Consider the following 25883-nt stretch of genomic DNA (forward strand, 5'->3'; position numbering starts at 1 on the left):
TTATGTCCCCTCTTCCTTTTCCATAAGTTGTCTTCCTTGGATTCTGCAAAGTTCTGTCCCTTTGTTAGAGTGATCTCCCTTGGACACCTTTTGGGTATTTTCTCTGAAAGAGTCCTATAAATATCAATTGTCTAGTACTGAACACAAAAGAAAGTCTTCTAACATTGATTCATAGCACTTTATGTCAAGAACTCTTTTCCTGAATCTTTGGATATGAGCTTTCAAGGGGAAGATGCAAGAAAGATTGTGTCGATCTTTACCAAGGAACCCTTTTTGTTCCAAACAGGATCACAGAAGCTAATGCAGCTCAAAGGAAATTCTTTTTTCCCCCAATTGTATTATCATTTCTATCCCTGCATCCATGATGATTGTAACAAGGAAACTGTTCCACTTGTATAACATCTCTTGCTGAAATTACCACTTTGATGGACATATGGAGCAAATACAGATCACGTCTTAATTCAAGCATCTTATAAGTCCAGTTTTATTAATCGTGGGTCACGGCATATATATCCAAGCATGCTTATACACATCTGATTTCAAAGCTTTATTATAAGATACATGATACTCCAGATCATCATCATCATCATCATCATCATCATCATCATCATCACTGAGCAGCTATGGACACTATTGCTCATTAGTCAACTGTTTATTCCAGTTCAGGGTCAGGATCTTTGATCAAAAAGACAAACAGGTCGCTGTCAATCCCATCAAAAAGCAACATGAGAACACTTTTTATCCGAGGAATATACAAAATCGTTATCATAACGTCTTTTGTCGCACTTGGGTGAGAGAGTGGTAACAGCTCACAGTGTCACTGTTATCTGGCCAACTTCTTGAAAATATTTTTTCCTTTATTCAAAATTCCTCCTTTTTTCTTGCGTCTGTCTTCTTCGGATTGAAGTTGGTTGGATTGAGAAACTCGTGGGCTCTGAGATACCACCTGGTCCAATTTCAGATGTTCGCTCCGGGGTGATGGGGGGTCCACCCGAGTTGTCTGCAACAGCCACAACCAGCATTGAAACAAAATTCAAACTTTGAATAAAACATACATATTTATCTGCTCCATTTTCATTTTTGAAGATGCTATTTGATGTACATAGAGAATGTTCTGGGTTACATCTCTTTATATTCTTGAATACAACATTTCACGGTTTGTTCTGACCCATCATCAGGTTAAACTGAACTGTAACTGTTAACTCTGCCCTTAACTTTACAACGCTTATAAGTTTCGGTTCAGTTGTACCTCATGATGGCCCTGCCATGTTGTATTCAAGAGTAAATAAAAGGTGAAACCAAGAAAATTCTCTATTTTCACTACATATTTATTTTAATACAAATGATTATCTCTTGACGTTACAATACAATTTCTGGCAACTATCCAAGATCGTCTTCATAATGGCATTATCAACACTGGAGTAAGTTCATGCACTTCACACACAAATTTCAAAATAATCACACTTGAAAAGATAATGGATGCGTTATGATTAATTAACATTTCATTTCTATTTTTAGGATCAGATGAAAAAAAAAAAATTGAATGAAATAACATGCCTGACCTAATCAAGGGAGGGGTCCCTGAGGAGGGTCCCAAAGGTGACACAACTTACGGGTTTAAACATGGTTATAAAACAAGTTATGATTTTTGCTTTACAAGGGTTTCTTTGTGTGTTTGTTTGCTTGTTGTTTAACGTCACACTCAGCACTATACCAGCTACATGAACACAGTCTGTAAATGATCAAGTTTGAACCAGACTATCCAGTGATTAAGATCATGTGTTTGTATTGACCCACTTGAAATACAATGACATGTGTCAACCAAGTCAGCAAGCCCATCCAGTCGATACAATAAGTCACCCCATACAATGACATGTGTCAACCAAGTCAACAAGCCCATCCAGTCGATACAATAAGTCACCCCATACAATGACATGTGTCAACCAAGTCAGCAAGCCCATCCAGTCGATACAATAAGTCACCCCATACAATGAACATGAATAGACAAAGACCAATTGTAAGATCATCCCAGCTATATTGGTCACCTTGGGCCGCCCTCCCAAATAGTTGACAGACTGTGATAAGACTCAAATAATGTTAAAAGCAGCCTTACACATACATTTCTGACTCATTCAATTCAAAATGTCGTCAAAACAAACTATAGATAAACTAGACATGGTTCATGAGAATCAGTTGATCAACTGGTTCGTTTCAAGAGATAAACGTATTCACAGGTGCCACTGTTGGGCAAGACCCATCTTTTTGCAAACACCTGGTGTCATCACTGATTTTCAGTACAAATAATGTACACATGTTTATGTTCCAAATGGAATCTGTCACAGACAATAACTGAGAATGGCTAGCTGGTTAGAGTCGTTTATATTTTACTCCATTGTTAAACTTAGCAAAAATATAATCAATCCATTTACAGGAAAAAACTGTTAAAGTTAAGGTAATAGAAACCAGAATGGGTTTGAACCATGTTTACATATCCATACTCAATACAAAAATCAAAACAAGCATAATATATCTTTAAAATATCTCCATCTGTGAAGTGCTGCTGTCCATAATTTGTACTATCTGATTTCCAATTAAATAAAATTGTTCAAAACTTGTAGCAATGACGTTTGTGATAAACTGATAAATTCATTCAAGGAATTTCTTGAAATCAACAGACAAAAATCCAGGAACGGACATGAGTATCACAAGTGTTTTGGTCCATCGGTCTCAGACAGTGGCACTTCAAAACATAAACACGTTATTTTTTCATAGAAAGACAAAACATGTCAGGAAACACGAAGGTGCTCAAACAACCCATGCCAGGGAACACAGACGGTGCAGTGCTACATCACGGCAAACATTTTCACATACTTACTGCTGCAGCAGTGGAGAATTTATTTTTATTCAAAATTAAAAGAAGAAAAAATATTGGTAGAATATAGAAATTTTTTTAAATGCATTCAGGATTAAACAACCTCAATAGCTATCTACATGCATGTAGTCTGTGATTTCTAAATTGCAATCTATTATATGAAATAAATGAAAGATATTAAAATGTTGCTATGTTACTATACTTATATGCAAACTAACCCAGATTTCTTCATGGCTGAAAAAATAATCATTTCCGCTAACCAGGTAGACAATGGTGAGGCCCAGTTTTAGCATCATTTATTCCAATAGCACATTTTGACATTTTATATCACTCTAATGTATAATTCTATATTATATAATATTTTACCATTTCAGTGTTTACTGACTGACAATAGCCTGTGTAATTTAATAAAAGCTGACCTTGAAGGATATTTTTTCAAGAGCATTGACTAGATAGAAACACCAATAGTTTTGAAAAAGGTGACTGTCCTGCAAAATAATAGAGAGGGAGAGAGAGAAGGTAGGAGAAGAATTACAAAGTGAGACAGAGAGACTGAGAGTGCAGGGAGGGTAGGACGGAGAGAGACAAAGAAAGACAGAAGGAAGAAGAAGCATGAGTGGAACCTAGTTATGGGCTGAACTTGCACAAGGTGCAATTCACGTTTTGAGAAATAAATATGTCATAAGTTAGCTAATTTTTCTTTAAAACTGTGAATACCTATGGCACTGACACATTGTTATTCATAGACAGGTCTTGGCTATGACTGTTCTTGCAAACAGGGATCATCTGTGGCTCTGTGTTGCTATGGTTTCATGGGTACTACATCATAGAAATATGTTTATGTGCCCCGAAACTTCTGATGTTTTAACACACCATGTTGCAACTGGAATTTGGCTGATGCAACTAGGTCTTAATCTTAGGGGGTGGGAAGGAGGAGGGGGAGAGAGAGAGAACAAGAGAGTGAGCATGGGAGGGGGGGAAGGAGGAGGGGGAGAGAGAGAGAACAAGAGAGTGAGCATGGGAGGGGGGGAAGGAGGAGGGGGAGAGAGAGAACAAGAGAGTGAGCATGGGAGGGAGGGAAGGATTGAGACAGAGTCTTTAACTTTATTATTTGGCCCATATTTAAACATTTCAATATCTTTTTATGTAAAACATTCAGTGCCAATCAGGACAAAATTGGTTCCCCCAAAAAACTGCATGTTTCCTACAATATTTCGGATTGTATCTAATACTAATATCTGTAATAAGTTCTTCATAAATACTATATAAAACATGCGACCATGCATATAATATTAAAATATTATCTCTAATTTCAACATAAGTTGAATGAAAAAACATAACTTGGATACATTCAATCTAATTAAAAATTCAGAAAATCCAAGAAGTATATAATACTGTGAAAAGAATATCAAGTGTACAATATTTAGATATGAAAAAAACTGTGCTAGTGCTTTTCATAATCACAAGCTAGATTAACAGTTTTACCTAGAATTTCCCAAACCTAGATGATAAAGCACTGCTAATTTTCGAGATCAAAAACTGTTCAAACAGAGAAATATATAAAAAATTTAGCATTGCATATAAATATTTTTACACCGAATTAAACAAAGCCTGCCATCCATTATTATGAAATCAGAAAATGAAATCTAAAACACCTTTTTTTTGTCTTTTTTTTAAAGTTGAAATTCAATGAAATCGAATCAGTCAATGTCAGAATAAGATATTCTTAATACATGTCAGAAACATATAGCAATGTATACTACATCTTGATGCAGGTTGTATATATACATTATATCAACTGTAACTACAAAAGGAAATATTTTCATAAGTGAAACATTTTAATACCTGAAAGAAAGACAACCTTGATTTTTCACCTATTATTTCTAGTCATGCAAAAAAGCCATATTCATAACAAAATAACAGTAAACTTATTAGACTATCCTTAGTGAACTTGCTTCTATTTTATGTTTTGATGATTGAGGTGCCAGTGCATGTGTTTGTGATTTTGGTTTTTGAAACTTGGAGGATGAATGGCCTTGTATAACTTCGAAAATCACTATATGTTGATGTAAACATTTGTGAAATCTGGAAGTTAAAATACGACTCATGGGTTGTTTTCCATCTCAGATTTAAGCATATTATCTAAATGCTGTTGGTACATAGTAATGATTTTGCAGCCAGAGACATAAAGATTTCTAAACAGAACAATGCCCTATGTTAAGATCTCTGACAAGAAGTGTCTGTAATATGTTCTGATCAATAGAACTGGTGTGAGAAATATTCTTATTTGAATAAACAGAAAACCAACTTGAAGAATTAATATTTCTGCACAATACAAACATGCATGTAGTAGTTATTACTTATTTAATGAAACATTTCAACACAATTAAACTTTCGTCCAAAAATAATTTGTAACATTCAAACTTCAAAATACAAGAAAACAAAATTGACATATAAAGTAGAAGAAAAAATTAGTTTTCTTTATCTTCCAATGCGGAAAACACTGTCTGTCCTAGATAAATGTATTCTACTCAAGAGGATTAAGGGGAGACTTGATTCTTTCATAAAACTATAACCAATCACTCTTGGAATCACAATTCAGGCATAGTACCATGAAAGAATCAACTTTTCCCAAACCTGATTTGAGTAGGAATAATGATTCTAGAAAGAAAAGAGTTTTGACAAAAAATAATATCCCCTCTGCTTTTAAAAATCAACAAAATCAAACTCAAAAGAGATTAGGAGAACTGCAACTGAAATTAGCTGTAGAATGGCCACCCAAATGAAACGGAAACACGTGCAGTTCTACGTAGCAAGCAGTTTACCAGCACTGTCAGATCCATAAAGGGTATCCACATGCATCTCTGCATACGTGGCACCTACATTTGCAATTCCGTCTGAATTCCGAGACAGCGCACTAATACTCTCGCCTGACCTAGATGGCGACACCATGCTGGCACTCTCCAGGGCTTCATCGTCGGAGAGTGGTCCTGTGGCCTCTTGCAAGAAGTTGGATGGCACAAATCCACGACGGTTGTTCATTTCGCCCCGAAAGAACCCATCCTCGTCCATGTCACCATAGACTGTTATAATGTCTCCGGCCTTGAAGGTCAGCTCGAGCTGGAAGAAAGAGTCAAGATGAATTAGAATTTATCATCCAAAATTGTGCTCCACAAGAGATATCATCACTTGTGTGACTTGTCCTAGGGATGCTATCTAGTCAAAGAATTTTTCAGAGAATGTGAAGACTAACATAACAACGTATGTTATTCATTCATGACAATACAGGCTATTTCTTGACCCTTCATTCACATCATGTTGTAAATATCAAACAAGTTGAAAATCCATACTATATATTGTTATATTACAACTTTTAAATGCCAATCAAGCATCTGATTCACAGGCTGCTCAACATGTAACCATCTTTTGGTTCGTGTGTGTGCATGCATGCGTGTGTGCATGTGCGCGCATGTGCATGCGTGTGTGTGAGTCCATTATGATGATGCTTATTATTGGTAAAGTTACCTCTGAATCTACATTAGGTGATAACTCCTGAGGGTCGTAGTCATACACAGCGATCATCTTCCTGCCTACTTCATCCGGCAGAATTGGGGGAATGCCATTAAGTGTCCGATGAGTTGAGGTCTCTTTTGGATGATAATCTTTGTCTGTTAAAAGAAGAAGTATATGGAAAAGTGAAATTGATTGCTCAGCATTCTGCATCAATACTCACTTCCAAACATGGTGGCACTGTGAGACATCATGCTCTGCAATATTCAGTCTGTTTGAGTGTGTCAGTGAGTTTAATTGTACACCACACTCAGCAATATCTCAGCTATATGACAACAGTCTGTAAAATATAATAGTCTGGACTGGACAAGACAATCCCATGATCAACCGAGCATAAGCATCAATCAGTGGAATTGGGAACCGATGACGTGTCAACCAAGTCAGTAAGTCTGATCACTTGATCCTGTTACTTGCCTCTCACAACAAGCATGGGTTACTCAAGCCTATATCCCATGCCTGTCCTTTTCCAGAGAATCTTGGGACAGTTGGGTAGCCTAGTGGTTAAAGTGTTGCATACCATGCCGAAGGCCTAGGTTTGATTTCCCATATGTGTGAGGCTCATTTCTGTTGTCTTCAACCCTCGTGATACTGCTGGAATATTGTTAAACTCACTCAATCACTCACTCAGAAATTCTTGTGATGGTTCACATTCTGGAACAAGGTAATATCATCATCGCATAAGTCAACATCAATCAACAAATTGTGAAGATTATCCCAAAGCAGAAACATACCTTGTGGCAACTGTGACTTGTTGACTGGATTTCCTTGACTTTCCTTGAGCAGTTGGTCAATGAGTTCAGGATCATCTATATGGATTTCAGACACCATGTTGCAAGGGACGTAACCCAAGTGGCCATTGCACTCGCCCCGATAGAACCCATCTGCATCCTTCTCACCATATATCTATATAGATCAAAATGATAAAGTGAACTACTCCTAACTATGAAGATAAAATACACCTAGGCTCTGTACCAAAACAGGCACACATCATTAATCAGTGATCATTAGTGAGTTTGTTTGTTCATTTGTTTTCATTGGTGCACTCATGAGTATTCCAGCTACTTGGCGGAAGTCTGTAAATAATCAAATCTGGACCGGACAAAAGCATGAGCATTGATCTATGCAACTGGCATATGATGGTATGTGTCATCCAAGTCAGCGAGCCTGACAAACATGATCGCTTTAGTCATCTCTTACGAAAAGCATGGATTGCTGAAGACCAATTCAAACCCAGGTCTTCCCAGGATGGAAATTAGTAAACTATTCCAGTGAAATCAGATCAGTAATTCAGAAGTCAATATAATTCAGATATAATGAGAGGCATCAACCAAGGAACTATGACTGCCCAGAGAACAAAACTTACATCAGTGGGAAAGAGATAAGCGATATCATTTGATTTTGACACAAATGGTCAACAATGACGTCATATGCATTACACTGTACAATTATTTCATCACCCAACTCTGGGAAGTTAATTTGATAAAATAAATTAACTTGCAAACGTACCTTAATAATCTGACCTTCACGGAAGGGCAGTTCTTCGTCAGCACCATCCATATTTGGTGACATCACATGGGGGTCATAATCAAACAGTGCAATAAACAGTCGTATCATGTTGTCATCCACAGGAGGATTTATCTCCCCTGAAATTGAGTCCACATCTCCATTCTCGTCAAGGTCAAGGTCATGGCCATGGCCATTTTCATTGGGTGTACTCCTGTTTTCTCTGAAGCTGGGGCTTTGAGGACTTATTCGCCTTGACTTGATTGGAGTTTGACCTCTTGGTGATCCATGATCACGTGATCTGTCAAAGTCAGCAGAAGTAGGTGTGGTCATTTTGCGATCACGGAAATCCTTTTTGTCGGAATCGACATTGAAGTTCTGCCCTGGAGACACCCTCCTACGTGATGCAACAGGCGGTGTGTTCCGAGAAGTCTCTGACTGTTCCGATGGATCAAATGAGGAGCTCCGCTTTGGAATATTTTCAGAATCGTCTTCAAATGATGTTCCCCTTTCAGTACTGCTATCATGGGTGATTTCTGAAGACCAATACAATCACTGTGTTATCATCAAAAAGGATTTTGTCTTCAAACAAACAAAGTTTTCAAACATATTGGTCATTTCTTCTTCTAAGCCCAATAAACAGTTATAATGGGCAGTCTCATATTATACTATCTTAAAAATATAATCTGTAGATATTCAAGATAAATATTTCATGACCTATAATTTGTATATATCCTGGCAAGTATTTGTTTACCTATAATCTGCATATATTCCCACTAAATATTTCATTACCAATAATCTATACACATCTTGGCAAATATTTCATTACCTATAATCTATATACATCTAGGCAAATATTTTATTACCTATAATCGGTATCTGTTCCTGGAAAATATTTCATTACATACTAATTGTATACACCCTGGTAAATATTTTCTTACTTATTATCTGTGTATATTCATGGCAATATTACATCACCCATAACCACTGGCCCACTAGACTGTAGCAAGTACAAAAGAAAAATAGTTGGACCAGTAAATCTCCATAGTCACTGGCCAGTGAATTATCATTCTCTAAATATATCACTCTCCCCATCTTAAGTTATAATACACTTTTATATCATGCACGATTATGGCCTGATAAAAACGTTCATCATGTCAGCAGCTTGACCTAGGTCTACATTCAAATTTCACACTACTGACATTATTTTGTGGTCTGGTAACTTTCACGTACAAAATTTCAAAATTTGGAAACCATTTCGCACATTGCCTATAACATTTTTCACGGTAAGAATTTCATGAAGTAGGATTGATATTTTATGATTACCTATGGCTGGTATTTTCCGTTGCAGAGGCAACAGTTTATCACTACCAGGGGTATCCTCCCTTTGAAACGACGGATCACAGTTTGGTGATGATCCAACAACTCCAACTTTCCTTGGTGCTGGTTTCGGAGACTTTCTCTCATCCACCTAAAGTTATTTACGTTCAAGGAAATGATTAACTTGATCTTACAACATATAAAAGTCACATGACATTGTCGTCCCTGGAACACATGACTGTGTGACAAAAGCCCAACATATTGTGAAGAAAGATCTGATGGGATTTGAAAGCATTTAAAACACTTTCAAATTTGTCATTTCTGATAGCTTTGGTTAATTTGATTAAATTTGGATTCTGATCAATTCCCTCAAAATCCAAAATTCCAGTGTTAGATAAGCAAGCCAATGTACATGTTACAGTGATTATTAAAGCTCTTCTTTCATAGTTTATTTGTAAAGTTTCTATTTGTTTAGCAGATATCTGACTCACTATGTGGACTGTCTCAAAAGATCTTCAATTATTCCTTTTTTTCAGTGAGATTTTTGCTCATAAACATATCATTAACATGTACAACCGAAAGGAAATGTCAAAAGTGTAATATCTGATAAAGGTTTGAAATTTCATGACCAAATTCAAATTCAAAATCCCCTTGAAAACGTGGAACAGAATCAAGGTCTCTTGAGATAACATGGTTCTGTTCTATGGGTTGCAGTATTGTTAATACTGATATTATGATAATGATTATCATAATATTTCTGATGTACATTGAATGATAGGCATAGTACTATAGTTTAGAATACTAATATTTTCTAAAAAAATTAAAACTATACTGGAAAAGATTCAAAACTAAACACTTCAAGAAATCAAACATTTGCATAAAAAAACATAGTTTTGCTGACAATTTGAAATCAGGCATGCAAAAAGTGATGAGACAAGGGAGATAATAATTGACGACTCTTAATTCAACCTGAAGATCCCACTTCGCAATCAACTGAAGTCTAACCTGACTGGTTGCTTGAGCATAGGGAGCAACCAATGAGAGGGAATGTCCTGAGACATCTGCGTTCTGATTGGTCTCCTCTGCACCAATCAAATCCTCTTCCACTTCAGGAATATCTGAGAGCTCAGAGCTGCTACTTTCAATGTACGGGTCCGCGTAATTTGAATTTTCTGGACTCTGCGTTAATAAAATTTATTGAATACATAAATCAATAAAAAACAATAAAATTCAAATTGTGAAGCCAAAACAACCCAGACCATGCACAAACAAACCGATCTCAGCATGCGAATATAAAAAACAAACTTCCATGCTGGCAAATAAAAATTAAGGTCATGCATAAAAAATATATAAGAAATAAAACAAGCAAATTTCAAAGAAAACTATGCAGAGAATTGTTAGTATAGGTAAAGAATGTGGGATTAAGAGTTACAAGTTGGGTTAACACTACATTATGTATATTTGACTTTCACAGGGTTAAGTCTGGCTCTAACTAGACAAGGATTAAGGACAGGAAAGACCGAGGCACTTCATTGGGATCTTCGATGGACATGGACAAGGACAATATGTAGCCATTCCGAAATAGACGGAGAGAGCGCTATCCGAATTCACACCATATGACATGTTACAGGGGTTCGTGCTTGATTATTATCGCGTGGTTACCATGACAACAAGGCATCCATCACCCATGATTTTAATGCACTTTCACCATCTCTCTTGTTTCCATGACAATAAACAATTGTTAGATAACACATAATTAAATTACCTTCAATTTTTACAGATTTTTAAATTGAGTATGAAGAAACCTTTCATTCATTTTAAATTCAAATTACTTCCGATGCATGCACTGATGAAATTTGGAAAGTTTCCACATTGGAAGCAGAAAATGTATACTTGTTTCTGATTGATCAGAATGCTTTCCCACATAACCCACCATTGACAGCTGCTCGCCAGCTTCCTGCGCTTCCCGAAACGCAGCCTCAATCTCCTCATCAGTATCATTCCCAGCATTCTCACTATTTCCTGTTGGGGACTTGGAGCTCTTCAGAAAAGGAGAACGTGCGGATATAGATTTAAAGAACCCCAAACCATCAGTATCTACTGTGCTAGGCCAAGGGTGTATCAAAAACACAGAATAAGATGGACAGTTATTTATTACATGGAAATGAATCCTTATCTAATGCATGTAAATATCTATAAAAATCAACAGAAAAAAATAACCTATTTGATAAAAATTCATACAGATTAATTTATGCAAACGGTTGAAAGATCCCATTGTTATCTCAATATATTTGTTTTTAAACTCTATGATTTAGTGAAAACTATTTTATTCCTTAATATATTTTTAATTAATTTAATTGAACAAATAAATGTTTAAAAAAATCCAATTTCTATTTGATGTGTGTCTTTGAAAATAAACAACCATTATAAAAAACGAAAAAATACTATTCTTTAAGTGTGAAATATCTCAATAGATTAAGGTATGAACAAATAATTAAGATGATACAAATGTTTGATTTCATAAACTTAAAATTCCTTGGCCTAGCACTCTAATATGGATATAATAATATGGGTTAAATCCTGAAAAAAAGCATTTTGTAAATTGAACAATTTAATTCAGAAAGGTGAAATATAAATATAATAATTTTGAAAGTTGGGCATGAACCAACACTGAAAGAAGTATGATCCAAAATTGAGGGTCAAATAATCTTCAAGTTTGGGGCAGGAATAAAAAGATGATTCAAATATTTTTTTGTGAAAAATGAAATGATATATCACAACTCAGCCCACATATAGATGTCTTCACAGCCAAAAAATTATTCTTTTCCTGAGATTAATCAACCAAACTATTCAATACATATATCATTATTTGAAGTACGCATGAAATTTGAATTCCAAGATCTCCCATTTACACATGCCCAAAATAGATTTTCATATTATTTTCCTGATCCTCTGAGTTGTGATTCGAAGTAAACACACTTACATGAAACCGTCTGTGATACGGAGTCATTTTTCTACGCTGTTAATGAAATTGACAGATAACATTTATTTGTGATATTCAAAGATTATCCTGACATTGACAAAAAAATAACAACATGCTTGAAGAATTCAAAGACTTCTAACAGTGAAAAAACCCATTTACCTCAGAACGTCTATAGGTGCAAATTCATTCAATTACGTAATGTGTGTATCGTGCACAATCCCACAAGGCACTACCATTTTCTTTGGAGAAGTATGAGTTTCATGAGAAAAATTTATATCTCTTGGTCTGAAACTGCCCAAATCATCCACATTCAAATTTGTGTTTCTCGTTTCTCTTCACAATGAACTAAAATTTATTCATTTGGGTTTAACTTTTAAGATAAATTTCCAACACATTTAATCAAATATTCTAAAGATTATTATCAATTCTCTCGTAATTATACAGGCTTTCATTTAATAACTTTTCACACTTTGTGAGTTGGTTGGTCCATACAGGTTTTGAGGTGTTTTTAAACACAAGATGTAAATCATTCCTCTACAAAATTCATGCATTCCATAACCTGAAAACATATTTCATAATTCAGAATTGTTAAATTTCAAACAAATTCCACAGGGCCTTTTTAAACTCATGATTGAAAGTGGGGAGTCAACCCCAGGTCTTCAGCTTGATGAGCGAACGCCTTAATCAGGCTACATCACCCGATGACATGAAATGGACGTCAGTTGCATGCTTACCCTGTGCATATGAGATGACCTTGCCATCACTTCACTGGCAACATTTTTGGCAGCCTTCGCGGTGACTTCTTTGATTAAATTATGAGGAAGGCGAACGATACTAGAATCCGTAGACTCTTTCCGATCAACGGTCAAAGTTCGGACAGTCAGTTGTTTTGGTATAAAGCCCTTGAAATCTTCAGCACCAAGCACAATGTGGTCATCTGGAATTGACAAACAGACCTTGAGGAACAGGCCAATGAGGTTTTAGACCTTTACAACTTTGGTGAAACACTGGCTACATGATTGGGGATTCAAACCTTGGCTTGTGTTTGGCAAAGTAATGTAAGTGACTTGAAATGAAAAATGTCTATGTTCATCCAGCAGTGAACAGGAGATCGTCATGGGTTAAACCATATAAGGACCTTGCATTGCCTACAAGAAAGCACACATCCATGGACTCCCAGCACTCACTTGTTGGTCCCTTGACTTCCTTAGCCTTGTGCCCATCAGCATACACAATGTAACCCATGACAACAGCACCGTTGGAGAAGCCGGAAGTGTTGATGGTGACCGGAAGCCATGTAAGGAGCAGGGTGCCTTCCTGGGGTCCAGCCTCCACTTGAACATTGAGGGGTGGGTCCGGAAGTCCTGGGGGTAAGACATGCAGGCATTAGGAGGGTGAGGTTACATATCCTTCTAGGACTGTTTCGCCCTTACACAAAATGATCTAGATCTTAAGTTTGCATTGATATATACATGAAAACGTGAGCTTTAAACAAGGGCAATGAAAAAGCATTCAAAAGTCCTAAAAACAAATGCAACTGATTCATGACAGTTTTACACCACTTTTAATAGTATTCAAACAGCAGTGATGGCCTCTGGACATAGCATCCATCAGAGGCATGACAAGAAAACACTTAAACCAATCTTTCATCATTCCTAAAGAGTCACAATGCATTGATAATGGTGTCTTCAGCTTCCTAAGGATCATACCAATATGTGAAACATTTGCAAGTACAGTTGCTATTGAAAAGATACATCAAGGGGGATAACTAAAAGGAGGTGTCATCAAAGTAGGTAACTCCTGTGATATATCTGCTTCTACAATATGCTAATATATACTTTTTCAGTTTGTGGTGACAGTTTTTATAAATACTAAAACAGATCACAGTGGGGGAACAGCAGGAATTGTCATAAGATAGATAAATGTATGTGGCTCACCTCCAGCAACTGTTTTGAACTCAATGCTGACAGACAGCATCTCTTTCCTCTTTTGATTCTTCTCATCCTCATATGTCGCCGTCAGACTCTTGGCTTGTACCGTCACCTTGTGTACTGCATTAGGGGCCAGCCCTGGAGAAGGACAAAACCACATTACTGGTAAACTTATATAAGATGATCCAGGACCTGACAAATGACTCCAGTTTGTATACTTGGGAACGCCCCACAGAATGATCCACTTGAAACAAGACGGAGACAGGTTGTCTGATAAATATCGAAATCTGTTTAACAGTATTGAGACAGGTGTAAAACAGTAGCGAGACAGGTGTTACACGGTAGCGAGACGGGTGTTAATCAGTAGCGGTGTTGATTTCATGTCACGGTTATCATGTATTGCACGTGCATAATCGTCAAGCTACCTGCAGCAGCCAAGTGTACTCGCCCAATTCGTTGTACCGCCTCTCTTGTCACAAATGCGTTTAGTGCACAGGATCATCTAATATGTGTCTAGCAGTACTTCCTAAGCTAATCCTTTACCATCACACAGCCCATAACATTCTGCCATTACAGGCAGCCATCTTGTTTTGTTGTTGTTTAATCTCATCTACTAAATATACAGTCACGATCTCAGACATACGTACCTGTAAGTGTGTGTCTGCAAACACTGGGTTTGACGACGCGGACTTCCTTCCCGTTCACAGCTATGGAATGCTGGTAGTTGCTGTTTCCGGGCAACCAGGAAACAGTTGCCGAGTTGGCAGTGATGTCAAACACTTTCAACTCAGAAGGAGTTGGGGTGGCATCTGCACGAAACATGGCTGACATGGTTATCAAGCAACATATATATTGGCATAATAAATTTGAGGCTATTGAGGTAGAAGTCAATATGACTTCTTCCCTAACAGCCCTGTGGACACTATCTGGTCCTGACAATAACTCAGCACATACACTTAACATCACCACAATGTACTTAACATCATCCAAATGTACTTAACAAACTTATCTTCACAAAAAATGTGACCCACGAAATTCCAGAATAGTATTGGCCTTCAGCAACCCATGCTTGCCATAAAAGGTGACTTCGCAGACTGCCACCATATAGCTGGAATACTGCTGAGTATGGCATAAAACTAAACTCACTCACCAAAATGTACTATACATGCTTAACATCATAAAAATACACTTGAATGTACTGAACTTCAAAAGAATGTTTTGAATATTGAGGGTGTTATCCTGTACATAGTATCCCTGTTTACCTTTGCCAACTAGGATTGTGCAATGTGCGTCTGCTGACTGGCCTTTGTTAGACAGACATCGCACAGAGATCCGATGAATCTGGAAACAAAACCACTTTTGTTAAGGCTAATTCAAGGCTCTTGTTCAAATGCACAAATATTTTCATGACTCACTTTGACCTTGACAATAATGTCTCTGAGTATGAGATATGCTAAAATAGTAATAGGAATTGCTCATTAAAAACATTCAAGGGAAGTCTTGAAAGTCTATAAAGAAAATCCAGTGAACTGTTCTTGAGATATCTCACTGACAAGCATTAAACGTTAATTGTGGCCTTGAAATTAAGGTCAAGGTCACCAAACCTAACTGGGACCTTTTTTATACTATGATGAACCAAGGTGTCAAATTTGAAAAGAATCTAGTAAACGGTTCTTAAGACATTCCAGTTCGTACATATGGAAGGACGGACAGACAGAGCCTAATACTATTTCCCCACTTCGCATTATACTATTATGACAAATGTTGTGGAGTCATTACAACAGCAATACTGTCATTAAAACCACAACTGTCCTGTCATTATTCAATTCAGCAGTTGCATACCCATCACATATACATATCCTCAAACATCTGCATTTGCAAACCACCTCTGTGGCAAAGTGGTTTAAGCATGACCCTGAGGAGAATGGAAGGTCACAGGTCTGATCTCATACCAGAAGATGTAATACTTGTTGTTCCCTGCCTGGTGCTTGGCACTAAAGGTTACAACAAGGACTGGTCCACTTGGAGTCACTAAAATGTGTCTGAGTGGGGTTGTCATATGGGCAAAATATAAGTCTGGCATTAAAAACCCAATTTTTATATTTACAGAAATAATGGTTCAAAGATCACATGATAAACCAGTCATACATAACAATCAGAACAGTTCTCATTCAAAATAAGAAATTAAAATAAAAATTCTAAGACAGTGAATGAACAACACAAGCACTATGTCTTACATCTCTTGAATCAACCCCTTCCACTAACGCCTTTGTCCTCTCGCTGACTCTCACTGATGTTTTGAATTCTTTGTCAATGAAGATATGATACGATGAGACTTCCAGTCCTGGCGTATGCTCTGGTGGTTTCCAACTCAACAGAACACTACTGGTCAGTTGGCGGTCAACGGACAGGTTCCTTGGAAACGGAATCACTAAAATGAAAACAATTGACCATTATAGAATTGTACATTAGGTATGGCAATTTTCTTGGGAGGCAAAAACTCCCGAAGATTCGGGGTACAATAGGCCTTCAGCAACCCATGTCTGCCACAAAGGTAACTATGCTTGTCATAACTAACTGCACTGAGATGTCTGGATTGCTGTTTTGGTTGAAACATGTCATCAGTTCCCAATTGTGCAGATGCATGTTCGTGATGTTGATCACTGGACTGGCTGGTTAAGACTCAATCATTTACAGACCACCGCCATATTGTTGGAATATTGCAGAGTGTGGCATAAAACTTAGCCCAATCACTCACTCACTTGCTTAGTAAAAGTGTGCGAATAACTGACACAAAATACTCTTGTACTAGGAGCTTTAGGTTACTAAGGAAACAATTGTTGCTTCTCATTAATGACTATAAAACATCTCCAGCTAATAAACTATTACTGTACAACAAATAAACTATTACTGTATAACAAACACATGCCATCATTTTAGCATTTACATTATAGCCAGAATAAGTAATGCTGTCTGAATATTTTTGGATTGAGTTATCAAAAGCAAGTCTATGAGAACTGATGTATTTGAAATATACTGAGGGAAAAAAATAAGGGATCACATGACAGCACGAGTGTTTCCATTTTTTTCCAAGTCAAAGCAGTACAAAGCTTGTGAAGCAAACTTGTGAAAAAAATAAAGGAAGACGTCATTTCATGCGATCCCTTATTTTTGTCCCTCAGTATATGAGGCATTTTTACATGTTTATCATCTTCAGATACATCAAACTTGACAGCAACATGAAACATCTTCATTTGTTTTATTTTGAACAAAGAGCAGGTAACTCTAAGTAGGTTTCCCCAACACAAATACTGAAACTGAGCTTTTCATCATGACACAGTGCTTAAAGCATTCACTTATCACATTGAAGACCTGGGTTTGATCCCCACGTGGGTAAAATGTGTGAAGCTTATTTCTGGAGTGCCCCATCATGATATTGGCAGAATTTTGCTAAAAGCAGTGTAAAACCCAACTCACTACCGGCTCAGCATAATCGACCCGTGAAGGTCCCGGGGTAGAATAGGCCTTCAGCAACCCATGTTTGCCATAAAAGGTGACTATGCTTGTCGTAAGAGGCGACTAATGGGGTCGGGTGGTCAGACTAGCTGACTTGGTTGACACATGTCATCGGTTCCCCATTGCGCAGATCGATGCTCATGTTGTTGATCACTGGATTGTCTGGTCCAGACTCGATTATTTACAGACCGTCGCCATGTAGCTGGAATATTGCTGAGTGTGACGTAAAACTAAACTCACTCACTCACTCACTCAGCATAATCATGCATGTCATCAGACAACTGATTCTGCAATCCACGAGTTCCAGTTTAGAAATCATCGTCAGTAACCATGCTTGTTGTAATAGACGACTCAGGTGGTCAGACTCACTGACTTGGTTGACACATGTCATCATATCCCAGCTGCTTATATCGATGCTCATGCTTTTGATCACTGGACTGTCTGGTCCAGACTAAATGAAGGATTGGTAAATGAGCGTTTGACAACAAACAAAGCAAATCATGCTGCCACATCAATGCCCACCTTTGTTACCTGGATTATTTGATCCATCAACCTGGTCCATGCTTCTGAGATCACCATGGGCATCAAGGCGACGTCGCCCATCTTCTGGGTGGAAATTAGCATATGCTCAAAAAGATTCACAGATGTAGCAAAAACAAATATATATAAACAGTAAACAATTTGTTCAGTTGATGATAGGTTATTGGTAGCTGAAATTGTCATTAAATGTCAGCAAAATGCATGTGTATATATAATTCATATGACATTTTACACTATAAATGACATTTTATTTTAAATGAGAAGATCATTGTTTCACAGAAAATATCCATTTCTATCATGTAATATACAAGGGGTTACAGGTTTATAATCAAATATGTTTCATTTTCTTGATAATATAATTTCCAAATACAATTGACATAAAAATAATCTTAATATCTCTGGACATTTTTTAACATCAGACACCATTATTCTGTGTTCACACTAAATGTGAAAAATGACCCCAAAAAATTCTGCAATAAACTAATATAATATAATGGAATATTTAGAGATATTCAAACGAGAAACAAATGAACAAGTAAACATCAAATAAAATGATTCCCAAGTCTGCATGGATGTTTGTGCTTCAGGTAGTGAAAACCACGCCCTTTTTAACAGCATGAAATTAAAGCTGACTGTCAATGCAGGTGTAAAAAAATGTAATTTGATCATATAAATTTTCATGTAAAATATCTACAATCTAAAGCTAACGTCTAGGTCTCCTGATAGACCACGTGATCTAATCTTGAAAGTTCAAAGCACATGCAAAAGCTTGCACCTATGATCATTGAAAGTACACTCATAGAGAAAAAAAAAAGAACAGACATCCTCCGTGCCTCATAATTTTTCACAAAATACTCAACTTCAAAGAAATGCACCTTACTTCATTACCACAAATGACCAAACATTATCATTTTAACAGCATTTCACAAATTTCAATAAGATGTGCATTACTCTAAATATCTTCCAAACTGTAGGAAGGACTATTTCTTCAGAAAATTAAAATAAACTAATTTCCTATAAACTACAAACTTCATTCTTTATAAGCGATGTAATTTCAAAAAAGTATAGTTGCATTTCTTCTGCAGGTCAGTATATGACCAGTCTCTTCAACAGTGAAGTTTGTTTTATTCATCACGTATGGCATATAATCCCATGAATATGTTTTATTCATCATGTATGGCATATAATCCTATGAATATGTTTTATTCATCATGTATGGCATATAATCCCATGAATATGTTTTATTCATCACGTATGGCATATAATCCTATGAATATGTTTTATTCATCATGTATGGCATATAATCCCATGAATACGTTTTATTCATCATGTATGGCATATAATCCCATGAATACGTTTTATTCATCACGTATGGCATATAATCCCATGAATACGTTTTATTCATCACGTATGGCATATAATCCCATGAATACGTTTTATTCATCATGTATGGCATATAATCCTATGAATATGTTTTATTCATCATGTATGGCATATAATCCCATGAATACGTTTTATTCATCATGTATGGCATATAATCCTATGAATATGTTTTATTCATCATGTATGGCATATAATCCCATGAATACGTTTTATTCATCATGTATGGCATATAATCCCATGAATATGTTTTATTCATCACGTATGGCATATAATCCCATGAATACGTTTTATTCATCACGTATGGCATATAATCCCATGAATACGTTTTATTCATCATGTATGGCATATAATCCCATGAATATATTTATCCTGAACTGTAAACGCGTGATCACATTTTTAATGATTCTTTAGTTGATCGTCTCTTTTGGACTAGTACCTGTAAGATCAGACCGTAGCTTATCAATCTCATCGCTACTGTTAAACTCTAACTCCTGGTGAATATTGGAGGTGTTACTATCATCAGTAGGGTGTCCAGCTACAGCCATAGCAGCATGGAAGTCCGACAGATCTTCTTCTGTGACACAAAATAAAACATGCAACAACGAGGCTTATATGAAGCTGGAACGAATTCAGAGCTATCAAATGTCATGAACTGCCCATTGCTATCAAATCTCAAAACTGCCAATAGAACTTGCAAGCTCAAAAAGGTATTCAAAGGATGTATGCAAAGGACATACCTCTGACTCAGGACTACTTTGGTCCCTAGTAAAGACTGAGTGGTATAATTTCCACAACTGATTCACGATGTGTTGAGGTGAAAAAGTTAGGTGGGAGAGAGGAAAATAGGTTGGTCTTGGTTAGGGGATAAAAATTCAAAATTCCACCAAATTCATAGAACATGAAGAAATTGTATTTAAAAATAAACATCAATAAAATACTGTTAAGATTTTTTGATGAAGTAATGTCATAGATATTTCATAAGCTATCAAAACACACAAAATGAATTTAAACTGGACGAATTAAAACAGGTGCCTTGATAACAAATTACCAAAATGCATTTATGACTGGTTGACCAAATTTGATAAATGTTTATTCTGATGAACGATATTCCCTATCCCACCTTCTATTCAATACTTATCTATTTGAGAACAAAGCTACTATGCATGCATAAATAGTTCCTAGGTTCATAAACATTACTACTTGAGGTATTCAACATTCAACAATCCCTCTACAATGATACATAAGCAGGCATTGCTACGTATATGAATGTTGTACCCGATGAATGCCATAACCAGTAACAAAAATAAGCTCTAAGCCCTACACTATTATGTCTAGAAATGAGGATTGATATTAAAAAGTGTGAAAGCAGTAAAAACACATTTCAGTCCTACCTGCCACCTTCTCTATGAAGTTTGACGGAACGAGTCCCCTTCGTCCATCGACTAGCTCACCCTCAAAAAACCCATCCTGAAAGATAAATAGGACTGTTAAGTTATTTCCAAAACAAGAATTGCAACTTAAATCACATGTTTATATGATGGCAATATTTTCAGATTTGTTTGAAAATTATCAAAAATAAGTTCTAAACAGAAGAAAGGTTGCCGTCTATGCTACTGTAATACACACAACTGCACACAGCACTGTACAACAGACTTGGATCCCACATGATTTATATGTCACTCATGATCACGCTGTCCTTCAGATCTGTACATCACACACCTCATCCTACAGCACCTGTACATCACACACCTCATCCTACAGCACCTGTACATCACACACCTCATCCCACAGGACCTGTACATCACACACCTCATCCTACAGCACCTGTACATCACACACCTCATCCCACAGGATCTGTACATCACACACCTCATCCTACAGCACCTGTACATCACACACCTCATCCCACACGACCTGTACATCACACACCTCATCCTACAGCACCTGTACATCACACACCTCATCCTACAGCACCTGTACATCACACACCTCATCCCACACGACCTGTACATCACACACCTCATCCTACAGCACCTGTACATCACACACCTCATCCTACAGCACCTGTACATCATACACCTCATCTTTCAAGACCTGTACATCACACACCTCATCCTACAGCACCAGTACATCTCTCACCTCATCTTTTAGGATCTGTACATCACACACCTCATCCTACAGCACCTGTACATCACACACCTCATCTTTTAGGATCTGTACATTATAAACACATCTCATCCTACAGCACCTGTACATCACACACCTCATCTTTCAGGATCTGTACATTATAAACACACCTCATCCTACAGCACCTGTACATCACACATCTCATCTTTCAGGATCTGTACATTATAAACACCCCTCATCCTACAGAACCTGTACATCATACACCTCATCTTTCAAGACCTGTACATCACACACCTCATCCTACAGCACCTGTACATCACACATCTCATCTTTCAGGATCTGTACATTATAAACACACCTCATCCTACAGAACCTGTACATCATACACCTCATCTTTCAAGACCTGTACATCACACACCTCATCCTACAGCACCTGTACATCACACATCTCATCTTTCAGGATCTGTACATTATAAACACACCTCATCCTACAGCACCTGTACATCTCTCACCTCATCTTTCAAGACCTGTACATCACACATCTCATCTTTCAGGATCTGTACATTATAAACACATCTCATCCTACAGCACCTGTACATCACACATCTCATCTTTCAGGATCTGTACATTATAAACACATCTCATCCTACAGCACCTGTACATCACACATCTCATCTTTCAGGATCTGTACATTATAAACACACATCATCCTACAGAACCTGTACATCATACACCTCATCTTTCAAGACCTGTACATCATACACCTCATCCTACAGCACCTGTACATCACACACCTCATCCTACAGCACCTGTACATCACACACCTCATCCTACAGAACCTGTACATCACACACCTCATCTTTCAAGACCTGTACATCACACACCTCATCCTACAGCACCTGTACATCACACATCTCATCTTTCAGGATCTGTACATTATAAACACACATCATCCTACAGAACCTGTACATCATACACCTCATCTTTCAAGACCTGTACATCACACACCTCATCCTACAGCGCCTGTACATCACACATCTCATCTTTCAGGATCTGTACATTATAAACACACCTCATCCTACAGAACCTGTACACCACACACCTCATCTTTCAGGATCTATACATTATAAACACACCTCATCCTACAGCACCTGTACATCACACACCTCATCTTTCAGGATCTGTACATTATAAACACACCTCATCCTACAGCACCTGTACATCACACATCTCATCTTTCAGGATCTGTACATCACTCACCTCATCCTACAGGACCTGTACATCACTCACCTCATCCTACAGGACCTGTACATCACTCACCTCATCCTACAGGATCTGTACATCACTCACCTCATCTTTCAGGACCTGTACATCACTCACCTCATCCTACAGGACCTGTACATCATTCACCTCATCCTACAGGACCTGCACATCACTCACCTCATCCTAAAGGACCTGTACATAACACACCTTGTCCTACAGGATCTGCACACCACTCACCTCATCCTACAGGACCTGTACATCACTTACCTCATCCTACAGGACCTGTACATCACTCACCTCATCCTAAAGGACCTGTACATAACACACCTTGTCCTACAGGATCTGCACACCACTCACCTCATCCTACAGGACCTGTACATCACTTACCTCATCCGAAAGGACCTGTACATAACACACCTTGTCCTACAGGATCTGCACACCACTCACCTCATCCTACAGGACCTGTACATCACTTACCTCATCCTACAGGACCTGCACATCACTCACCTCATCCATCTCCCCCAGTACCAGGACATAGTCTCCAGCATTGAGTGGCAACTCCGCATCAGGATTGTCATTGGGTGAGTGTTCGTATGGCCGATAGGAATATTTAGCACAGTAGACTTGAATAGGGCCTTTCCTCGCCAGTGAGGACATACGACTTTCGCTAAGGGCAATTTCATTTTGATTCTGGCGAAAAACAGGAATATTTATGAGTCAGATAAAATTGTTTTACAATGGCTCTTCAACAAACCATCAAAAGATATTGCGCTGATACATATTATGTATGACACCATGATGACATACATCAACCAAGTCAGATAGCCTGATCCATTTGACAGGCATGGGTTACTGAACACCTTATTCCAGTTCAAGAAAGGTAAGGTACTTTGACCACATAAAATTTTTCACTTGCATTTTCCCAGTAAGACGGTATGTTTTACTTTTCCTGTGTAAAACCTAATGAACTGAGTTGTTGCTCACTGTTTACTTTGTCAAATGAAACTTCAGAGTTATGTTTTAACCCAAATATAAACTTCCCATCTTTTTACACCTGGTAAGATCTAGTTAGAATTGTTTTTCAGCACAGCAGAACTACTATCATTTCACATGAAGTTTCTTCATATAAAGCTTCTGCTCGTAATATTTCTGAGTGTATGAAGAACCTTTATCTTCAACAGTTCTGTAATTCCATTTTTGTTGTCAGATTATTTGTCCATTCAATCATTTGGCAGACATATACATAAATACAATGTAAGCAGCTATGCAAACAATTAGATTGGTCAAAAAAAAAAAGAAAAAGAAATTTCTTTATAGACATGAAAATGAATTATTACTGTGTAAAAATAACACATCAAACATGAAGTATACAAACTGACCTTTGAACCCCGGTTGCTTTCCATTCCCGAATCTTCTTTTTCTGGAAAGTAACAACAATATCTCAACATTCTGATATTTCTAGCTAAAAAAATTCTCTTCAGGAAAATAGTATTATTTTCACTTCACCATGACATCAACATCATCACTATGGAGCTTCACCGTGTATACAACCTCTTGGTATTTGCATATTTCAGTCTGAAGCACATTTCAAAAATAGTTTAAACAAAGATTTGACATTTTTTTGCCAAATGTCCACATCGGCTGTCCATGAACATACTCCAGAAAACTTATGGGTATTTCGCACTGAAACTGGACAAATGTATATCATCTTGACACGTCAATATCGCTAAGTGACATATCTCGCACATTTGTTCTCAACTTTCCTGTGTTGATCAGAGCCATTGTCCTCTTAGATCTTCATACAAAAAGTGATTTCACACAGAATATTTGACACAGAATAATCCAATAAGAACAAGAATTTGACACTTTTCCATCAAATTTCCATATTTTGACAGCTATTGGCTCCAAACGGTATCCAAATAAAATTTGTTCGTAGACTGTCAGAGTGCATAGCTGCATAATGGCAATCATTACATTTGGCATTTAGTGTTGGTAGTCTCCAGCTAAATAGGTGCAATTTACATATATGTCTGTCAATCTACAATTAACTCAATATGTTGTGAGGGTAACATGGTGATGTTTCCCTGTGGTTTAAATGTATCATTAATGATGATGACTTCCCCACAACTAGTAACATAAGCATGAACTAAAAGTATTTCCTATTTGGCCTTGCACCGAAAATGCCCAAATTGAAATTCAAGTCAACACTTTGAAATTGATTATTATGCATATGGTCCCAACAAACAAATTGACTATTATGTATATGGTCCCAACAAACAATAAGTATATGACACATATGAAAAAAAGAACAGAGACTTCACAACACTTGTAAGCAGACAATATTTGTTTGAGGTGTGTGTTGTGGCAACTAATTGCATATCAAGAAAAACATTTTACACACTTGAAACATTTAGAAACATGCACGAAATTGCATGTCAATCAACTGTCAGCATCATCAGCAAAATGGACAACCAATAACTACATGTTATAGGGAAACTCGTGCAAGTCAACAGTGCATGATTTAAAACGGAAATTGAAAACTGCTAAAAAGATTAGTGTGGAAAAGTGACGGAAATAAAACTACAGAAACATTTGAAGCAACAAAACTATCGGAAATCATCAGAAGATACAAAACACACAACTAGGATTATTTCTGTTTTTAAACATTTTTTGATTAGTTAATTTGTTAAAGGAAATAATATTGTTTAGTTTTCAGGCAAACATTTTTTTCTCAAGATACTGTGTGGAAGATATACTTAAAAATTTCTCATTGTGATGGATACTAGATGTGTAAGTGATATAATTATAATTTAGACCAGGAATACGACGGCCCTACAGAAACAAAATCCTTAAGCTCAGTTGGTTGAAATCTGAA

At 37.1% G+C, this 25883-nt stretch overlaps 1 protein-coding gene across 19 annotated transcripts in view; it reads right to left on the reverse strand.

The window, feature by feature from the left end:
- Window positions 1–679: 679 nt before the first annotated feature.
- Window positions 680–25883, reverse strand: part of LOC137295273 (RIMS-binding protein 2-like) — a 257071-nt gene continuing 231867 nt past the window's right edge. For 8 of the 19 annotated variants that reach the window (XM_067826613.1, XM_067826618.1, XM_067826658.1 and 5 more), the window contains 19 exons: window positions 24388–24428; window positions 23516–23698; window positions 21010–21085; window positions 20055–20192; window positions 18218–18301; window positions 16417–16610; window positions 15442–15520; window positions 14827–14988; window positions 14186–14317; window positions 13436–13612; window positions 12983–13185; window positions 11199–11306; window positions 10271–10444; window positions 9272–9416; window positions 7949–8481; window positions 7174–7345; window positions 6398–6540; window positions 5756–5992; window positions 680–1000 (listed from right to left, as the gene is read on the reverse strand). In XM_067826613.1, coding sequence (XP_067682714.1) covers window positions 824–1000; window positions 5756–5992; window positions 6398–6540; window positions 7174–7345; window positions 7949–8481; window positions 9272–9416; window positions 10271–10444; window positions 11199–11306; window positions 12983–13185; window positions 13436–13612; window positions 14186–14317; window positions 14827–14988; window positions 15442–15520; window positions 16417–16610; window positions 18218–18301; window positions 20055–20192; window positions 21010–21085; window positions 23516–23698; window positions 24388–24428 — 3158 coding nt within the window. In that variant the 3' untranslated portion in view covers window positions 680–823. Of the gene's footprint in view, window positions 1001–4357; window positions 4412–5755; window positions 5993–6397; window positions 6541–7173; window positions 7346–7948; window positions 8482–9271; window positions 9417–10270; window positions 10445–11198; window positions 11307–12982; window positions 13186–13435; window positions 13613–14185; window positions 14318–14826; window positions 14989–15441; window positions 15521–16416; window positions 16611–18217; window positions 18302–20054; window positions 20193–21009; window positions 21086–23515; window positions 23699–24387; window positions 24429–25883 lie in introns of all 19 variants that reach the window. The other 11 variants (XM_067826640.1, XM_067826605.1, XM_067826595.1 and 8 more) reach the window with 11 other exon arrangements.

Source organism: Haliotis asinina, chromosome 1, assembly GCF_037392515.1.
Source record: "Haliotis asinina isolate JCU_RB_2024 chromosome 1, JCU_Hal_asi_v2, whole genome shotgun sequence".
NCBI classification, from domain to species: Eukaryota; Metazoa; Mollusca; class Gastropoda; order Lepetellida; family Haliotidae; genus Haliotis; species Haliotis asinina.